This window comes from Sphaerodactylus townsendi, linkage group LG01, assembly GCF_021028975.2.
Source record: "Sphaerodactylus townsendi isolate TG3544 linkage group LG01, MPM_Stown_v2.3, whole genome shotgun sequence".
NCBI lineage: Eukaryota > Metazoa > Chordata > Lepidosauria > Squamata > Sphaerodactylidae > Sphaerodactylus > Sphaerodactylus townsendi.
In genome coordinates, this window is record NC_059425.1 from 25,180,703 (window position 1) to 25,198,374 (window position 17,672).

The 17,672-nt window shown below is 46.5% G+C and overlaps 1 protein-coding gene across 1 annotated transcript in view; it reads right to left on the reverse strand.

Moving 5' to 3' along the window:
• NRXN2 (neurexin 2) overlaps positions 1-17,672 on the reverse strand; it is a 444,661-nt gene that overhangs the window by 243,791 nt on the left and 183,198 nt on the right. Inside the window, 2 exon segments of the mRNA XM_048514356.1 lie at positions 1,318-1,341; positions 6,537-6,838. Of these exon segments, the coding sequence (XP_048370313.1) occupies positions 1,318-1,341; positions 6,537-6,838 (326 nt within the window).

The following is a 17,672-nucleotide window of genomic DNA, read 5'->3' on the forward strand; positions in this document are numbered from 1 at the left end:
GTGATCGCTTGATGCTTCTATCAAATAGCAAAGATTTCCTTGACAAGGTTGGTGTATCTTTCAGTTTCTCAAGAGCCGTCTCACTGGCTTCGAATTTCTACCAAAGGCCCATCAGAGAATGGGGATATTGCTGTCGATAACTGACTGTACCATCCATTACTGTCATGTACTTTTGAAACTGCCCCTCGTACAGTGATATTGTTTCCACCATCAGAATGGAAGACACGTCATGGAGGGCTTTCTTCATGCACTGGTTTGTGATTGGTGGCAACACACAGCTTGAACTGGCCACTCACACTTAACAGTGTGATACTAAACAGAATTATACTCAGTAAAGTCAATGGGCTAACAAGTGATTCACTTTGCTTAAAACTGCCCTGTAAATTACATACAATGTTTGGATATTGTACAGAGAATTTCCATATTCTGTTCCACAGAAAGATAATAGTAGGGCTGTATATTCCTCTGCATAGAACAAAGCATGCAGAGGTTTTTTTGTTGTTGTAGAATGCTCTGCCTGGGTCCTAGTGCCTACCTAGCCCTGCTCCCCCCACCTCATCTGTTGAAAGTCCTTCAATGAACTATAAATGCTCTTGTATCAAAGTACCATGTTCAATAATGCACAAAATAATGGTTTCGACAAAAGACGAAGGTTTCGCAAAAATTAACGATAGCTTTCATATTCATTCAGGACTATATTCTAATGTGGAAGAATACAGTTTTCTCAACCGCTGCACCTCAACTGACCTTACTAACATCTTTCTGTGGGACATTGTATAGTTGTGTAGTACAGTGTTGAAAACAACAGGCTAGGATCTAAGAGGCCAGAGTTCAAATCCCCACTCTGCCATGAAAGCTTGCTGGGTGACCTTGAGCCAGTCACATCCTCTCAGCCTAACCTACCTCACTGGGTTGTTGGGAAGATAAAGTGAGAGAGAGGAGAATGATGTAAGCTGGGGGGGGGGGGGTAAGTAAAATAAATGCCAGTGGTTATCAGTTGTGTCTTAAATTCTTACCAATCTGTGTTAGATAAGAATCACATTTGGAAAGCTATTTTTTTTTTACTTTGTCAAATAAAGTCTATCACGTGTTTGTATGCATGGATGGGTGTGGGTGGGTGTGTGCGTGAGAGAGAGACAGAGACAGAGAGACAGAGATGGTATGCTTTTAAAATAAGAGATTTTAAAAATAATTTTTGAAAATCCAATTAGCTAATTAAAAATAAAACAAGGAAGGGAGGGGGAAAGGTAAAACCCACGGCAAACCAAATGAGTAGACAATTAGACTGATATCTACCAGGTAATGCAGTTTGTTTACCATAGCGTGTCCAATTCCTGCGTGCTGTATGCGTAAAAAAAATGAAAAATAAAACAAAAACAAGAGGGAAGGGGGAATAAAAAAGGGGGAGGGAAAAAAACGACCAACCATGAAATTCAAGGGAGATAAAAAAGGAGAAATAAATTTCCCCAATTGTTGTGACCAGCAAAAAAAAAAAAAAGAGATTGAATCACACACCCCGCCCCAAGAGCACCAGCCTTCCCACCCCCACCCGCCCAACCCATGGAACTTTGTAGACCTTGGTTAGTAAGGAAAGAACAGAACAAAATGAAAAGACTGGAAAATAAAAAAAGAAAGAAACAACCAACATTCCGTGGATGGCACAAAGGTTAGTTCTGGTTTCTCCAGCCGAGAAGTCGAGTCTTTTTTTGAGAAGCGTGTTAGTAACACACAACGACAAAAGTTGCCAACGCAATCTCTAACAAGGTGGTTTGGGGGGGTGGGAGGGTGGGGGGGTGAGGGGTGGGAGGATGGAGGAAAAAAAGCAAGGCCCATGTTAGCAGTATTAGTAATTCCTAGGCAGCCAGTTCAGAGAGGAAGGAGGGGAAGGGGTGGGTTGGGGGGGCAATGGGCCCCGCTGGGTGTTTCCAGCCGAGGTGTGTGTCTGGGGGTTGGCAGCATGGCCTTTGGGCTTGTTGGAGGCTGCTGCTGGCAGGTGAGAAATGATATCCAAGTGGCTTTGGGGAGAGAGAGAGAGAGAGAGAGAACAGCCAGAGTTATTTTGGGGTATGGAGGCTGGTTTCCCTGTCCAGCCCTGGGGGCATAAAAGCCCTGTTGAGCACTCGCTGTTCTTTGTACAAAGAGAAGGAAATAGTCAAGGGGTTAGCAGAGAGCAGGCGATGCCAAAGGCGGGGTGGGGAGTCCAGTTCTGTGAACCCCAACAGCAGTGTGGGGCAGGCTGTTAGCCCTCCTTGTCCCTAAGGTACTAGCTTATCACCCCACAGAGTTTCTGTCCACCACCTCCATAGGAACCGCCACTTTTGGCAATCTAGAAAACTTACATACACACACATTCATATGTGAACTCAAGAGTGAGAGAAAAGAACTCTGCACGTGTTCAGAAGCACTCTTTATACCCCCTGTGATTCCACTGGATGCCTCTCACAGAACACCTGTGTTTTTCTTGCACCTTTGATCTGCATCCTTCTATTGGTCCATTTGACACCGTGACCCCATACCTCTAGAATGAATGAAGAAAGAAGAATGTCTCTGAACGCTGTGCAGAGCGTCTTTCACCAGAAGCAGCCACTGCAATTGGAGGGCAGGGCTTGAGTGTTCACACAGACTTGAGTCTTGGGTGCTGCTTGTTTCAGAAATTAAACACTGCGCTTAAACACACACACACACCCCACACCCTGTGTCCTTCACCATTAACCTCCCTCCTGAGATCTGTCCAAATGGGCACTGCTTCATTTTTAACTGACAACCTGTCTCACTTCTTCTCCTTCTCACCCCATTCAATGCACTGCTGGGGGGAGGTCTGTGGGGACAGACCCCCCTCATGAAATTCACAGAACAAGACTTAGCGCTGCCCTTAGGATTCACAGAACAAAGACCCTCCCCGCTTCTTCCCTACACCCACCCCAAAACCCTCCCAATCTTCCATCCCAACATAACCCTCTATATTCACAATATTACTTTTGTATTTATAGTCGCTGGAAGTATTGAGGGAAGTGCACAGCGAGCCGTATTCTGTGAAGGGAACAATAAGACTGTGGAGTCCCCTGTAGTCCAGACACCATGCAGAGGAAGAGGGGTGAGGTACACAACTACCTCTCTTAATGGGGTTCAGGATAGAGCCGCACTCTCCCCTAGTGTAACAGAGAAGTTCCCATGTTAGATGAGTCCCCCCCACCCCCACCTTCTTCTTTGCTGCTCTTCAACAAGCCACCTTCAGGAAACACTTTCTTCCTTCCGTTCTCCCCCTAAAACCTATTTAACAAAAAGGACCAACTAATCAAGCCCCATTTGCATATTCTGCCTCAGGAATCAAACCCAAACGTAAATGTGAAGGAATTTTCTGGAATGCTTCTTGACACCACACTGATAAGCACATCTGGGGGCATCGAAAATGTTGTCAAGACAGACAGTGGTTTCATTCTCTCAGAGGGTGCATGCAACCTAAAACAGTTTTACACTAGTTTGTCAAATTTCCCTTCTGAGGAATCTAGGGAAGTGTAGCTGCATGCGCAGAGGACTAATCCTCTCGCCTCTTCAAAGAACTACAATTCCCAGCATTCTTAGAAGGGAAGCCATGAGAGATAAAATGGCTGCATTTTATCCTAAAACAACTGATATTTTATTAATTAGAAGGCAAAGCAAAAGCAGCTCCAGCCATTTACTGCCAATTATCTAACAGTAATTACAACTTTTAAAAATATTTGAACACACAATTGTCTTGTTAAATGCCTGCTTAGTGTAATTTAAGACCACAGTCCTGTGCACATTTACTCAAGCGCCACTGAATGCAGTGCGACTTTATTTCAGAGCAAACATGTCTGTGGACCAGTAAACCTATTTAGGACAGGGCTGTGGGGGCTATTTCAATAAAATGCTGAGGGAATATTAAGTGTAATCAAACTCTTGGGACCTCATGAAATGCTCCAGGAAGCAGAATCCTGCCAAACCATTTGCATGGAAGATATTTAAATAAGATATATTTCCATTGCCCATAAAGCAAATGGAAAACTAAACACATTTGATTTCAAAATGGCTCTCCTTCCTTTTCTAAGCAGGGATGGCAATAATTGCAGATACAGGAAGTATGCTGTGGTGGTCAGAATCCTAGACTAGGGCCTGGAAAGACCTTGCACCAATCACTCTCCCTACCTCGCAAGACTGCTGTGAGGATAAAATGGAGGACAGGGGAAATCACAGAAGTGTGCTCTAAGCACCTTGCAAAAAGGGCAGGAGAAGTATACATTAAATAAATAATACAAGGGCGTCACAGGCTAAAATGCTGTGTTGTTACCACTTGCAAAAAGTTTGCTGGACATGCCAAGTCCCAAGCACTTCGCAGCTTTGTAAAAACAAATTGGCTTCTAGAACACACTGGAAGTTGGCACCGTGCAAAAACAAAAATCAAAAACTCACTGCTGTGATGTAATGAAGGAGGCTCAACGTTCGGAAGAACTTGCTGACAGAGCAGTCCTTCAGTGGAACAGGCTTCCTTGGGAGGTGATGAGCTCTCCTTGTTTGGAGGGTTTTAGGCAGAGGCAAGATGGACATCTGACAGCAAGGCTGGTTCTGTGAACTTGGGCAGATCATGAGAGGAAGGGAGGGCAGGAAGGGATGAGTCAGCACTTGGCTCTTTTGGCCTTTTCTGGGTCTGCAACCCGAGGCTCTGGAGCCGCATACGGCTCTTTCAGCCTCATACTGCAGCTCCGCATGGCCTGGAGGTTGGAGGGCAGCGTGGGCGTGTCCCTCCAGAGCAGCGCTGGAAGGAAAGGTGAGTGGAGGGGCCGAACCAGAAGCAGCTCCATGCGTGAGGGCGCTGCTTTTTGCGTTTCCTCCACTCACCTCTCCTTGCAGCGCTTCTCTGGAGGGACATGCCCACGCTGCCCTCCAACCCCTGGAGGTCAGAGGGTAGTGTGGGCGTGTCCATCCAGAGCAGCCACCATCCCCCCTCTGCCCCATCGAGCAGGCAGTTGCCTGCTCCATCGGGCAGAGGGGGCTTTCCTGCCCGGCGCCACTGCCTCCCACAGTACGAGGCAGCGGCACCAGGTAGGCTGCAGCCGCCATCCCTCCTCTGCCCCACGGACCAGGCAGTTACCTGATCTGTCAGGCAGAGGGGGTTTCCCTGCCCGATGGCTCTGCCCCCCAGTGCTGGAAGGAAAGGTGAGTGGAGGGGCCGAACTGGAGGCGGCTGCATGTGGAGATGCCTCTTTGGCTCAATAGATCTTCGGGGCCGTGAAAAATGGGTCCAAATGGCTCTTTAGGTGGTAAAGGTTGCCGACCCCTGGCCCAGGGTAATGCCACTTTGGGGTCAGAAAGGAATTTTCCTCCAGGCCAGACTGACCCAGGGATCCTAAAAGTTTCCTGCCTTCTTTTAGGTCACTGAGAGAAAGTGGGGGGAAGGTAGTTGTGAATTTCCTGCATTGTGTAGGGGGTTGGACTAGATGACCCTTGCGGTACCTTCCAGCTTTATGTTTCTGGGGTTAAAAATAGAAAGGCCCGGTGTGTGTATGTGTGGTTGGACCTGCCAGAAGCCACTCACGATGGAGGCAAAGAGCAATGGCTGGGAGGGGAAGGATCTTTTCCATGTCACCTTGGCTCCAACCACAATACAAAGCCACCACATGGCCGTGGATATAAAAAGATGCTTAGCTGAAAGCTGCCAGACTGGGTAAAAGTAGAGACTGCGGCAGTGGAAGGAGCGTGTGGGTACACCCCTCTTTCCTCAGCATAAATAGACACTTGCTGCAAGGCAGGGTAGTCCAGAGAGGAGGAGCTCATAGTTTGAGAGCAACTGGGCAGTGCAGGAGAAGACAGGAAAAGAAAAGGGATACTGATGCAGACATTGCTGGATTGACAGCAGAACGAAAGCTGGGAGAAGCGGTACAGAGCCCAGACTCTAATTTGCTCGACCTGATAGGGGAAGAAAGGTCTGAAGAAGGCTGGAGCAGAGACTCGGCTAAGCCTCCTGTGTGGTTTCAGGTCAGATCTCAGCTCAGACGGCCTCTGAACATACGCAGCATGTCTTGGAGGAACTGGAGCCTGTCTTCACACACGGAGAGGGCTTAATGACTCAACCTTAATTCCCCACAGCTTTCCTTTAAGAAATGAAGTGTCAGGCCTAGGGCCCCACCCCATCTCCCTTGCCCTGCAGATCCCACATCTTCTGGATCTAGCTGGGACACTAAACATTCTGGCTCCATTTAACCCTATAACCGAGATTCAAATTGGACACCCAGCTGAGTTCTAAACCTTCTCCCATTCCTTTCTCCAAAGTAGGGATAATGCAATGCTTTGTGGGGAGAAGAAGGAAGATTTTGGCATTTTTTGAGGTGGTAGGAAAGAGATACACTCTGGGTGGTGTCTGGAGAGCAAGATAACTTCACAGTCAACAACCCAAACAACCCAGTTCATCATTCTTGCCCCAGGAAGGGCTCCACCCCGAAGCCCAGACTTTTGTCTCCCCCTATCATCTCCACCACTGCTGCCTTCAGCGCGGAGCTCCGCAGGTGACGGCCACTCACCTGGCGCAGGTTTCTGGTCACACGGATGTCATGCCAGTTGTTGTCGTTGAACTTGCCGTTGACGGGCTCCACCAGCGCCTCGAAAGCCCCTGAGCCCAAGTTGATGACCAGCCAGACGGCACCACTCTTGAGCGACAGGTTGACATAGTCCGCCGACTTTCCAGTGTGGAGCATCAGGCCGTTGCGTTGCAGGGTGCGGAAGGACAGGGTGATCTCGTCGGTGCTGCTCTGGATGGGGTTGTGCGACAAGTCGTAGCAGAAGAATTCATTACCCTTGAACGTGGCCACAAACTCCTCTTTCCCTGTAGACAAGAGGGGAGAGGGCAAAGGGACGTGTGAGGACCACAGACCTTCCATGTGCATGTCTGATCACTCATTTCACACATGAGGATTCCCACCCGCCTCTGGCTGTGTAAGATTATTTGCTAACAGAGTGCTGTGCGCTGTACAAAAGATAGAAGCAACAGCATTGATCAATCTGCTTGTGACACACAGGGTTGTGTGGTACATCTGTGTGTACCATGCTCACAATCACCTTGCAGCGACAAGTCATTTTGTGGACATTTAAAAGCTTGTCATTAAAAACACTTTAAAAATCGCTTTTGAGCACAAATTAAAAACAATGCTATCTGTAAAATGTAAGTGCTTTATGTACACTTTTGCACTGTAACGTTCCTAAATCCAGCTGTACTGGTAACAAGGAATGTGGTGAAAAATCTGTCATAGATGTTGGAATTTTCACAGGCACAAAACTGGGGCCCCTTCCACACATGCAGAAATAATGCCCTTTCAATCTGCTTTGCAGCTGGATTTTACAGCGCAGAATAGCAAAATCCTCTTGGAAACAATTGTGTAAGTGGATTGAATGTGCATTATTCCGCATGTGCGGAAGAGGCCTGAGTTAGGAGAAGTTTGTTTGTCACTCCCAGTCTCTGTTGTGCCCAGTGCCGCTGCTAGGTGTAGAACATAAGAACAAATCTGCTGGATCAGACCAGAGTCCATCTAGTCCAGCACTCTGCTACTCGCAGTGGCCCACCAGAGGCCTTTGGGAGCTCGCGTAAGGATCCTGGCTCTGAGTTCCAACCTCTGGTCCACTCTCCCCCCAGATGCCTATGCAATTCAGACAGCCTAAAGCACAAGCCAGAGGAGGAGACGGGCATGAGCTCCATTTGTTGTGTTTTGAATGGCTATTTCACTGCCCCCAGAGTTTGCAAAGCTCCCTCTGCCAGCCCCCAACCCCTATGCACACACAGCTGATGTGATTCTAACCAGTGAAATGTCCCTCTCCCCCTGACACCTGCCAATTAACTTGCCATCCTTTGGTGCATGGGAAACAAATTTTGCTGTCTTTTCCTCTTCTTTACCCCCCACAATCATTGTGTCATTGAAAGCCATTTGCAGCCTAGGCCCCTTCAGGAAGGAAGGAAGAAAATGGAGGGGGGTTTCGCAGACCAAGTCGATTCAATTTCAGAAAAGAGCCAGGTTTTTATCTTGTCCCTCAAACTGTTGCTGCATTAAAGATGGCCCAAACTGCAGGCAGGGCGTTAGATGGTTACTGGAACCAGGAAGGACAGCTGACCCTGTTGGGTGCATGCATGAAGAGACCACGCAGAGAGAAGGTATGTGTCTGTGCACACACACATGTGTGAACATGTTATGCACTTCACATCAGAGTTCAGTTCACTGGCATTGGGCATGTTTGGAGTTTGGATAACAGGTGCTGCAGGGCTGCTTGACAGATTTCGGCGTGGGCCCTCTCCAGCCCTGCTGAATCCTACTTGTTTAACTTGATGGAAAATTTAAACCTGGACCTTCACTAGCTGGATCAAGGGAATTTGGGTATATTGTCACGGGGCAAGCCGCTGTGCTGGCATTTCCATCTGTAAAATGGGGGTCACAGTGACCCACTACACTGAATTGTGAGACGAAGAAAAACAGGGGCTACAAGCATCTATAAGAACAGCTGCAGAATACTTAGATCAACAGACAGAAGATGCACCTCAGGGCCTTATTAGCTAACTCAGGGGGTTGCCAGAATGTTGGGGTTCTCCCAGATGACCTAGAACACTGAACCAGTCTCCATATACTACTAATATTCATCATTTATTCATATACTCCATATACTACTCCATATACTACTAATATTCCATATACTACATATACTCCATATACTACTAATATTCATCATTTATTCATATACATATACTACTCCATATACTACTAATATTCCATATACTACTCCATCTACATATACTACTAATATTCATCATTTATCCATGTACTCCGTATACTATTCCATATACTCCATATACTAGTAATCCCCATACACTACTAATATAAACTACTCCATATACTACTAATATTCATCATTTATCCATATATTCCATATACTACTAATCTCCATACACTACTGATATATACTACTCCATATACTACTAATATTCATAATTTATCCATATACTCCACATACTACTCCATACACTACTAATATTCCATATACTACTCCATATACTCCATAGACTACTAATCTCTATACACTACTAATATATACTACCCCATATACTACTAATATTCATCCTTTACATGGCGCTTCCTAGAGTTACATAAGCAGATAGAAGCAGACAAAGAAAGGTATCCCTTCCCTTAAAGAAATGTACAATCTACAAGAGAGGATGGGGAATAGAACACAGCAAGGACAGCAAGAGATGAAGGAAAGCATTAATGTTCATATAGATTTTCATTTTAGCCCAGGGGTAGGGAACCTGCGGCTCTCCAGATGTTCAGGAACTACAATTCCCATCAGCCCCTACCAGCATGGCCAATTGGCCATGCTGACAGAGGCTGATGGGAATTGTAGTTCCTGAACATCTGGAGAGCCGCAGGTTCCCTACCCCTGTTTTAGCCAAAGCATCATGGACTTGACAAATGGGAGTCTTTTGTTCTACTTTGAATTTTTGCTAGAACAATGTGCTATAGGGCTGCTGACTCCTGTTTGGGAAATACCTGAAGATTTTGGGGGTGAGGGCCAGGGACGTAGGTATGGATTTTTTTAGGGGGGGGGGGTCGGGCGCAGGGCCAAGTCTCCCCAAGCCCCATCCCCAGCCTCAGTGTTTATAAAAGCAGCTCTCCTGAGGCCAGGGATGGCAGACTCCCCTGCCCCGCCCCCCCCTGCCCCCCCCACCAACTGGGCTCCCAGCCGGCAGCTGGCAGCCCCTTCTGCCCTCCCCTCTGGGCAGAGGCATAGCTAGGGACAATGAAGCCCAGTGCAAATTGGCCATGCTGGCAGGGGCTAGTGGGAATTGTAGTCCATAAATATCTGGAGAGCTGCAGGTTGCAGATCCCTGCTCCAGGGGAACTGATCGCCGTAGTCTGGAGTATAGTTGTAACAGTGGGGGAACGTTCAGGCAGTACCTGGAAGTTGGCAACCTTATTTTCAAGGCTCCTATGTTCTGGACACAGTGTGTAACAGACTTCCCTCTGTGATACACCTCTGAAGATGCCAGCCACAGATGCAGGCAAAACATTAGGAACAAGATCCACCAGACCACAGCCACCCAGCCTGGAAAACCCACCACAACCGCTCCTATGTTTTCTTGCTTAAACGGACTTAGGTCTACCATTCTGGAACTATAAGTCCCGGCATGTGATGGTATGTGAGGCACTCTGAAGACAGAAATTGTTACACAAATGCAAAATATAATTACTTAGACATTACTCACGTATCGACTCACAGCACAAACCTACCCTCCAGCTACACCCACTGAGATACTACTTTAAGGGTTGTGAGGAAGACAATTTCACTTCTGACTTTTAGGAAAAGATGCCTAACAACCCCCACGAACCTGGCACTGAGATCGTCATGACTAGTTGTTTCCAGGGATCTACACACAGATTACCTTGTCTGGGGACTTCATGATCCACCATGATACTCACCCTAAACATAGGTTAGATTTTGTTTCTGCTCTGATCAAAGCACTGTTAATGCAGGCTGTGACCATAACTAGTTCATCACAGGCAGACTATTACCTGATGATGCTGGACTGAGAAGTACACTCCACGGGGGAAGGGGCCTATCAAGATGGCCCATTCCCACAGGGTGATAGATCTTGAAAGATTTCTGAGGTGTTTTCCTGTCAGCAGGGTTGGTGCTTGGAATCAGAGATGACTTCAGTGACTGAAATGATCGCCACTAGCCACCTTCTCCTTCCTGATAGAACCTGTTTGGCTCCTTGTTTCAGAGAGGAATTGGGGACAACAAGAGAGGCTGGGAGAGGGTGTGTGCATGTGGAAGAAAACTCAAACCAAGCATAACCAAACACAGTTAGACTAGGACATAATTCTGTACCATCTCTGTAGCATTCTTGCTTCTCCACCTCCATTATGTCTGTTCATAATTGTCCCACAGAGCTTTCCTGAGTGGTAGGGCCACTGAGAGCAGCAGATTTTTTTTGGGGGGGGGGAATTCCCAGGGCCCAAGTCAGCTGGAGAGCCCCTGAAACCAACATCATGGGGTGTTTAGAATGTATCTCCATTTATTTTATTTCTAATGCAGTTCTGCACAAAAGCCACTAGGGATGAAGGAAAGGCAGAACTCAGTCAATAGTAGTCGCTCTGCTTTCTCCTTACTAGGCCTTTCTTCAGAGTTTACTATAAGGTGGCAAATTCTGGTATATCCTGCTAAACCCATCAACCAAGCCAGCACTGGAGCAAGGCAAGACCAGTCAACACATCTACAGTCACTGCCAGGCAATTTGATTCCCTCTTCCTTTCCTCCTACCCAGTCCCATAGTTTTGTATGCTCCTCCAGATCTTCCAAAGGGGCAGCCTTTGTTACAGAAAATAAAACAATCATTCCTTTTTAAAATGCATCTTCCTCTTTTCTACATCTTCCCCTTCCTTTCATGATCTGCCTTCATTTCTCCGTCCTCATTATTTGTCAGTTTGGGTCTCAGCTCCTTCTCATCCTAGGTGACAATTCAGAATGTAGCAAAATCTTTTTTAATATTATGAGCAGACTTGTGTGTGTGACAGGGGGATTTAATCTATCAAAGTAATAAAAGTACGCTCCCCCTTCCTCTTTACATGCATGGTAGTGGAATGTTAATCTGTCATAGTAGTTATTCATTTGGAAAAGAAGTTAGAACTCCTTGCTTGTGTGCTACGTAAAGGAACAAGAGTAAACCTAAATAAATTTTATACTTAAGTACTTCCTAAAGATTTGTTGTGATATGAAGTCTTTGTAACTAAATTAAAAATGGCCACTAACTTAGATAGCTTTAAAAGGGGGTTGGACAGATTTATGGAGGAGAAGTCAATCTATGGCTACCAATCTTGATCATCCCTGATCTGAGATTGCAAATGCCTTAGCAGACCAGGTGCTCGGGAGCAGAAGCAGCAGCAGCAGCAGCAGCAGCAGCAGCAGGCCATTGCTTTCACCTCCTGCATGTGAGCTCCCAAAGGCACCTGGTGGGCCACTGCGAGTAGCAGAGTGCTGGACTAGATGGACTCTGGTCTGATCCAGCAGGCTCTTTCTTATGTTCTTAAACTACTTCAGTCACTTCCAGGTGTAACAAGTGTGTTTATACTACCCTGTTTCCCCGAAAATAAGACATCCCCTGAAAATAAGACATAGTAGAGGTTTTGCTGAAGTGCTAAATATAAGGCATCCCCCGAAAGTAAGACGTAGCAAAGTTTTTGTTTGGAAGCATGCCCGTCGACCAGAGCATGCAGCTGTGGAGCAGAAAAATAAGACATCTCCTGAAAATAAGACATAGTGCATCTTTGGGAGCAAAAATTAATATAAGACACTGTCTTATTTTCAGGGAAACACAGTAGTACACATGTGTATGTATGTACAACTATAAACAAACATTATTTGGATCAAGGTCATGGGGAGGGGCAGGTCTGGGAGCCCATGGAAGACCTGACAGAATACTTGAGGGCACACTGTGCCATAACTGTGAGGAAGTTGGTAGATATAAATTTTTCACATCTAATCCAACACATTCTGCAATTTCTGGGTTAGTACAGAATGTTATCAGAGCAGGGTCCAGCCAGAATGGCATCCAAGACTTTCAGCACTTGCGGCCCAGGTAGGCAGACAACTTGCTTGGGGATGTTCACCTATGCTCAACCCTTGGCCTTGTTGACCTAGTTTGATTTGCCAGGGATGCGTGACTAGCTGGCTCCAGTAAGAGCTTAATGCTTAATTTAAGGAGGTTGTCATTCCACCTGCCTTGAAGGAGGCTGGCATGAAAAGTGCACCGCAGACCGAGATAATGTTGATTGACGGCAAACATCTTTCTCTCTCTTTTAATATCAAAGTGCTCGAACGAGTGGTGGCTGCTCATTTCCATGCTTTCTTGGAGGAGATGGATCACGTCAATCAGGTTTTAAGATGCAAACTCCTTTTGTCCCCCTGACTGGTGAACTTTGCCAGGAGGAAGACATGATGAAGGAGACTTTGCTGATTCTACTGGCATAGTTCTATCTGTGGCTTTTGATCTACTACGGTGCCCTTCTGGTTCTGTTGGAGAGCCCGCATGGTGTAGTGGTTCAGAGCGGCGGATTGTAATCCAGTGAACCCGTTTTGTTTCCCCACTCCTCCACAAGAAGCCTGCTGGGTGAGTTTGGGCCAGCCACAATTCTCTCTGAAGCCTCTCAGCCCCACCTACTTCACATGGTGTCTGTTGTGTGGAGGGGAAGGGAAGGTGATTGTAAGTCACTTTGAGACTCCTTAAAAGTAGAAAAAAAGCGGGGTATAAAAATCAACCCTTTTTTTTCTTTAGTTATTTGTACTGGGTTTCGGTGTTCTCACATTCTGGTGGTACCCTAGTACCCTGAAGGTGGTACTAGGATGTCACTTCTTGATTGTAGGATCCTAAAAGGTCTGATCTTGTTCCTATGATGTGTAACATTTACATGAAATCCTTTGGGCAAAATTGTCTGAAGATTTGGAGTTCAATGCTGACACCACATAACTGTACTTCTTTTCAAATGAGGCAGCAGACGTTCTGAATTGGTAGAGTCGGTATTGCGCTGGATGATGTCCAATAAACTGAAGCTCAATCCAGAGAAGACTGAGGAGCTGTTGATCAATACTGGTGCTAGTTGAAGAATTGGGAGTCAGACTGTGCTGGAAAGGGTTGACACTCCCATGGATTACATTTGCAGCTTTGGTGGGTGACCTTGGACCTTGCTACTGGACAATGGTAATTCGTCTAATTTATGGTGGGTATGAAATTAAACCAATTTTAAGTAGTTTGCCAGCGCTGTCCCTCTGTGAAAAAGCAGCATTTGGCCAATTAGCCATGCACAGATTTCATCCATGCTTGAATACTGTAAGTGGAGCTGACAAGAAGAAGAAGAAGAAGAAGAAGAAGAAGAAGAACAACAACAACAACAACAACAACAAGAAGAACAAGAAGAAGAACAAGAACAAGAAGAACAAGAACAAGAAGAACAAGAACAAGAACAACAAGAACAAGAACGAAGAAAGAAGAAGGAAGAAAGAAGAAAGAGGAGAAGAAGGAAGAGAGGAGGAGGAGGAGGAGGAAGGGAGGGAGGGAGGAGGAGGAGGAAGGGAGAAGGAAGAAGGAAGGGAGGAGGAGGAGATGGCAGCGGCGGCAGCAGAGCGGGGAATCAAACCCGGTTTCTCCAGATTAGAGTATACCTGCTCTTAACCACTATGCCACTGCTGCTCCTAAGGTTGCTGAATGCTACATCTGCAGAAAACATATCTTGCTAACTGGCGATTAGTTTCCAAGCACAATTCAAAGTGCTTGTGCTTGTCTTTAAAGCTCTGCACTGTCTGGGGCCAGGGCACGCTAAGGGCCTCCTCCTCCAAGATTGGCACCTAGACCTCTTCTTGTCCATGCTCCCATACACAGAACTGAGACAGATGGCCAGAAGGGACAGACTGGGCCTTTTCAGTGCTGGCCCCATATTCATGGGGCTATTTCCCTACTACCTTATCTTTTAGGAGCCAGGTGAAAAAGTTTATCCTTTTCCCAGATTAAGTGGGGCTGCCCTCCATTCCTTCCAAAACTGGAAGAGGGGCACATCTGGCAAACCAACTAAAGCTGGTTTAATGCCCTCACGCCCCTCTTTTCCGCCACAAACCTCTTTTCAATTACAAGGCTCTTTTCCTGCTGCTTTTAAAATCTTCTGCTACATATTTTAGTCAGTTCTAATTACCTGCTGCTAATTGGATCGGCTCTTAAACACTTTTTAATTGGAAATTTAATTGTTGTTTTACCAATTGTGTTGCTATTAGATTAATTATTGCTTTGTTCACTGCCTCAAGAGCTGAACGCTGACAGGCGACATAAAAATTATATATCTTTATGGAAATAAATAGGAGTTCAGTCTGGGTCGGAAGCCAGATGTTGCACATTGCCTGCTTACTGGAAGCTGCCATTTTGGCTGGGCAGACTTCATGCCACCTCACGTAAGATGTCTCCCTTGTCGTCAGGTCACCCCTTGTCTACCTCTTCCTGGTCACCTTAGGCAAACTCTGTTTTTTTCACTCCCATGGATACAACACTTTGGGTTCTGACCAGCTGGGAGTGGACTGGGGTTACCAACGTCCAGTTGGGGCCTGGAGATCTTCTGGAATTACAACTGCTGTCCAGATGACGGGGAGCAGCTCCCTTGGAGAAAATGGCTATCTCAGAAGGTGGACTCTATGACATTATAATCTTGCAGAGCTTCCTTTCCTCCCCAAACCCCACCCTCCCCAGAGCCTACCCCCAAATGTCCAGGAATTTCCCAATCTTAGTTGGCAATGCTAGAATGGAAAACCACAGTTGGGGGGGGGGGCAGTTGCCATTGCTAATAATAGTCTTTTCAGAGCCCCCCCCCCCCACCAGCCAGCCTCATAACTGATTTCCCTTCTAGTGAATCCACCATAGTAATCAAGGCAGGTGTACAACAGGTACAGTCACAAATATTACACCAATGTGTACTCAAATTCACTAAGTATCATTTCAATAATATCTTTCTATCACAAATGATAATTACAAAAAGTTCAAAAATAATTCTACAGGTAAGTACACCGTCAAGTATGGCTATAAAACCTCCAGATTGGGTTTTTATTTCGGCAGTCCTTTGTCAAGCCAATCTGAAATGTACAAACACATAACTGAAGCAGGCTCTACACAGGGGCCTGCAAATCAAATCAAACCAAAAAATGGAACGTTGCTCCCACAAACTCATCTGTACCCAGTTAACCAGAGGAAGAGGAGGGTTCACCATCCAAACCAAGGAGGCCATACTTCAAAGCAGGACTCCCATGCTTGTCTCCCCCTCTATTCCTACTCCACAGTATGGGAAAGCTCCATGTGGTCACAAATGGCACACAATACATATGCCCTAGGCTCCTACTGGTCATAATCCGCCATATGTTTGTGGGTGAGCAACAGCATCCCATTCTGTGTAGAGCAACTCCATTCGTGGGATGAGAGAGTCTTAGTGACCGCCAACAGGTGAGTCACCAAAATTGGACACCAAGGGGGCCGCCACCTACAGTCTCCAGAATAAGTTTGGCTTTTAGTCATTCACTCACTGACACCTGCTCATCAAACAGGAAAAAAATACCCACTGTGCCATTGTCCTTGAGTCTATGGGCAGGTACAGAGGCAAGGGTGGTCCCCATTCAAACGATGCCTAGAGTGGGTAATTTCATGACTTCCCCTCTTACCCTTCCTGTGTCTCCCAAGACTGTACGACAGACAGAAAAGCAACAGAGGCCGCTATAGAAAGCATGAAGGTACAATAATGAGTGTAACTATACCTCTTGCTCTTCACTCTCTCCTGCTGCCACATGGGAGTCATGCATGAACATGGGGCAGCCACATCTCCATATACGGCAGTTAGAGCTCTCCCCTCCCCACAGCATAGTTACTGTTCTAAAATAAGATGTCATTCCTCCAGCTGCGTTTCTATCATGCTAGTTAGCAGTTGCTCTCTTTCTCCCCCCTTCCACCTTCTTGGCTCCCATGCTGCTGACACCAGGAGGAGGTCTACAACAGGCCCAGGCTAAGCCATCAGAGAATCTGCAGAGTGAGAAGGTGAAACTCAGCAGCTCCCTGCTGATTGCTAGAGTGTGTGACTCGCACTATTGCTAGAGTGATAATCAACCAAGCGGGGGGCAGCCGTGGAGAATCTGCTGAGACCACAACAAGCAGGCTCTGGCAGCCAGCCACAGAAACACGGTGGAGGTGTGGCCAGATAAGATGATAAAGATGGCCAAACCAGCCATTGCATCCTGAGGCCTGTTAAAAGCAATCTGAATGGGGTGGTTGACCCATGCAAGGCACTGGGAGTCACACACATTGGGCCTTTTCCCACCACTTATGCTTAGAGACCACACATAGGGGTTGAACATGGGACCTCACCTCTGCCATATCTGCACTGTCCTGCAGGCCTTGGGTCTCTAAGACCCTTCTTCAAGTTTTGTTCAATAAAATTGGGTTCATATAGGGCTGGAAGGAGGTAAGGTTAGAACAGTAAGAGAATGTAGCAAGCTTGCCCCTGGGATATTACAAAAGCCCCATGGTGTGGTTTTTGCCTCTTTACGGTTGTGTGGGTAGGTTGTTTCCGTGGGGAGTTCATGGCTAATGTGAGGCGTTACTATGAAATAATGTGATTTATGGAAGAAGGACCCTGCTGAGTCAGAGCAGTGGTCCATCTAGTCCAGTATCCTGTTCCACAACCACCTGTCCTTGAGGGCCAACGAACAGGACACAGAGGCCAAGACCTGACCCCATGTTGAATCCTAGCACTGGCATTCAGAAATCTACTGTCTCTAAGATGGAGGTTCCCTTTAACCATCATGGCTGGAACCAACTAGTAGACCCATCCTCTATTTCAGTGATGGCGAACCTTTTTGAGACCAAGTGCCCAAATTGCAACCCAAAACCCACTTATTTATCGCAAAGTGCCAACACGGCAATTTAACCTGAATACTGAGGTTTTAGTTTAGAAAAAAAACGGTTGGCTCCGAGGTATGCGTTACTCGGGAGTAAGCTTGGTGGTAGTCGGTGGCTTTGCTTTGAAGCAACCATGCAACTCTTCCAACGGGTAAATCATGATCCTAGGAGGGTTTACTAAAGAAGCAAGCCCCATTGCCAGCAA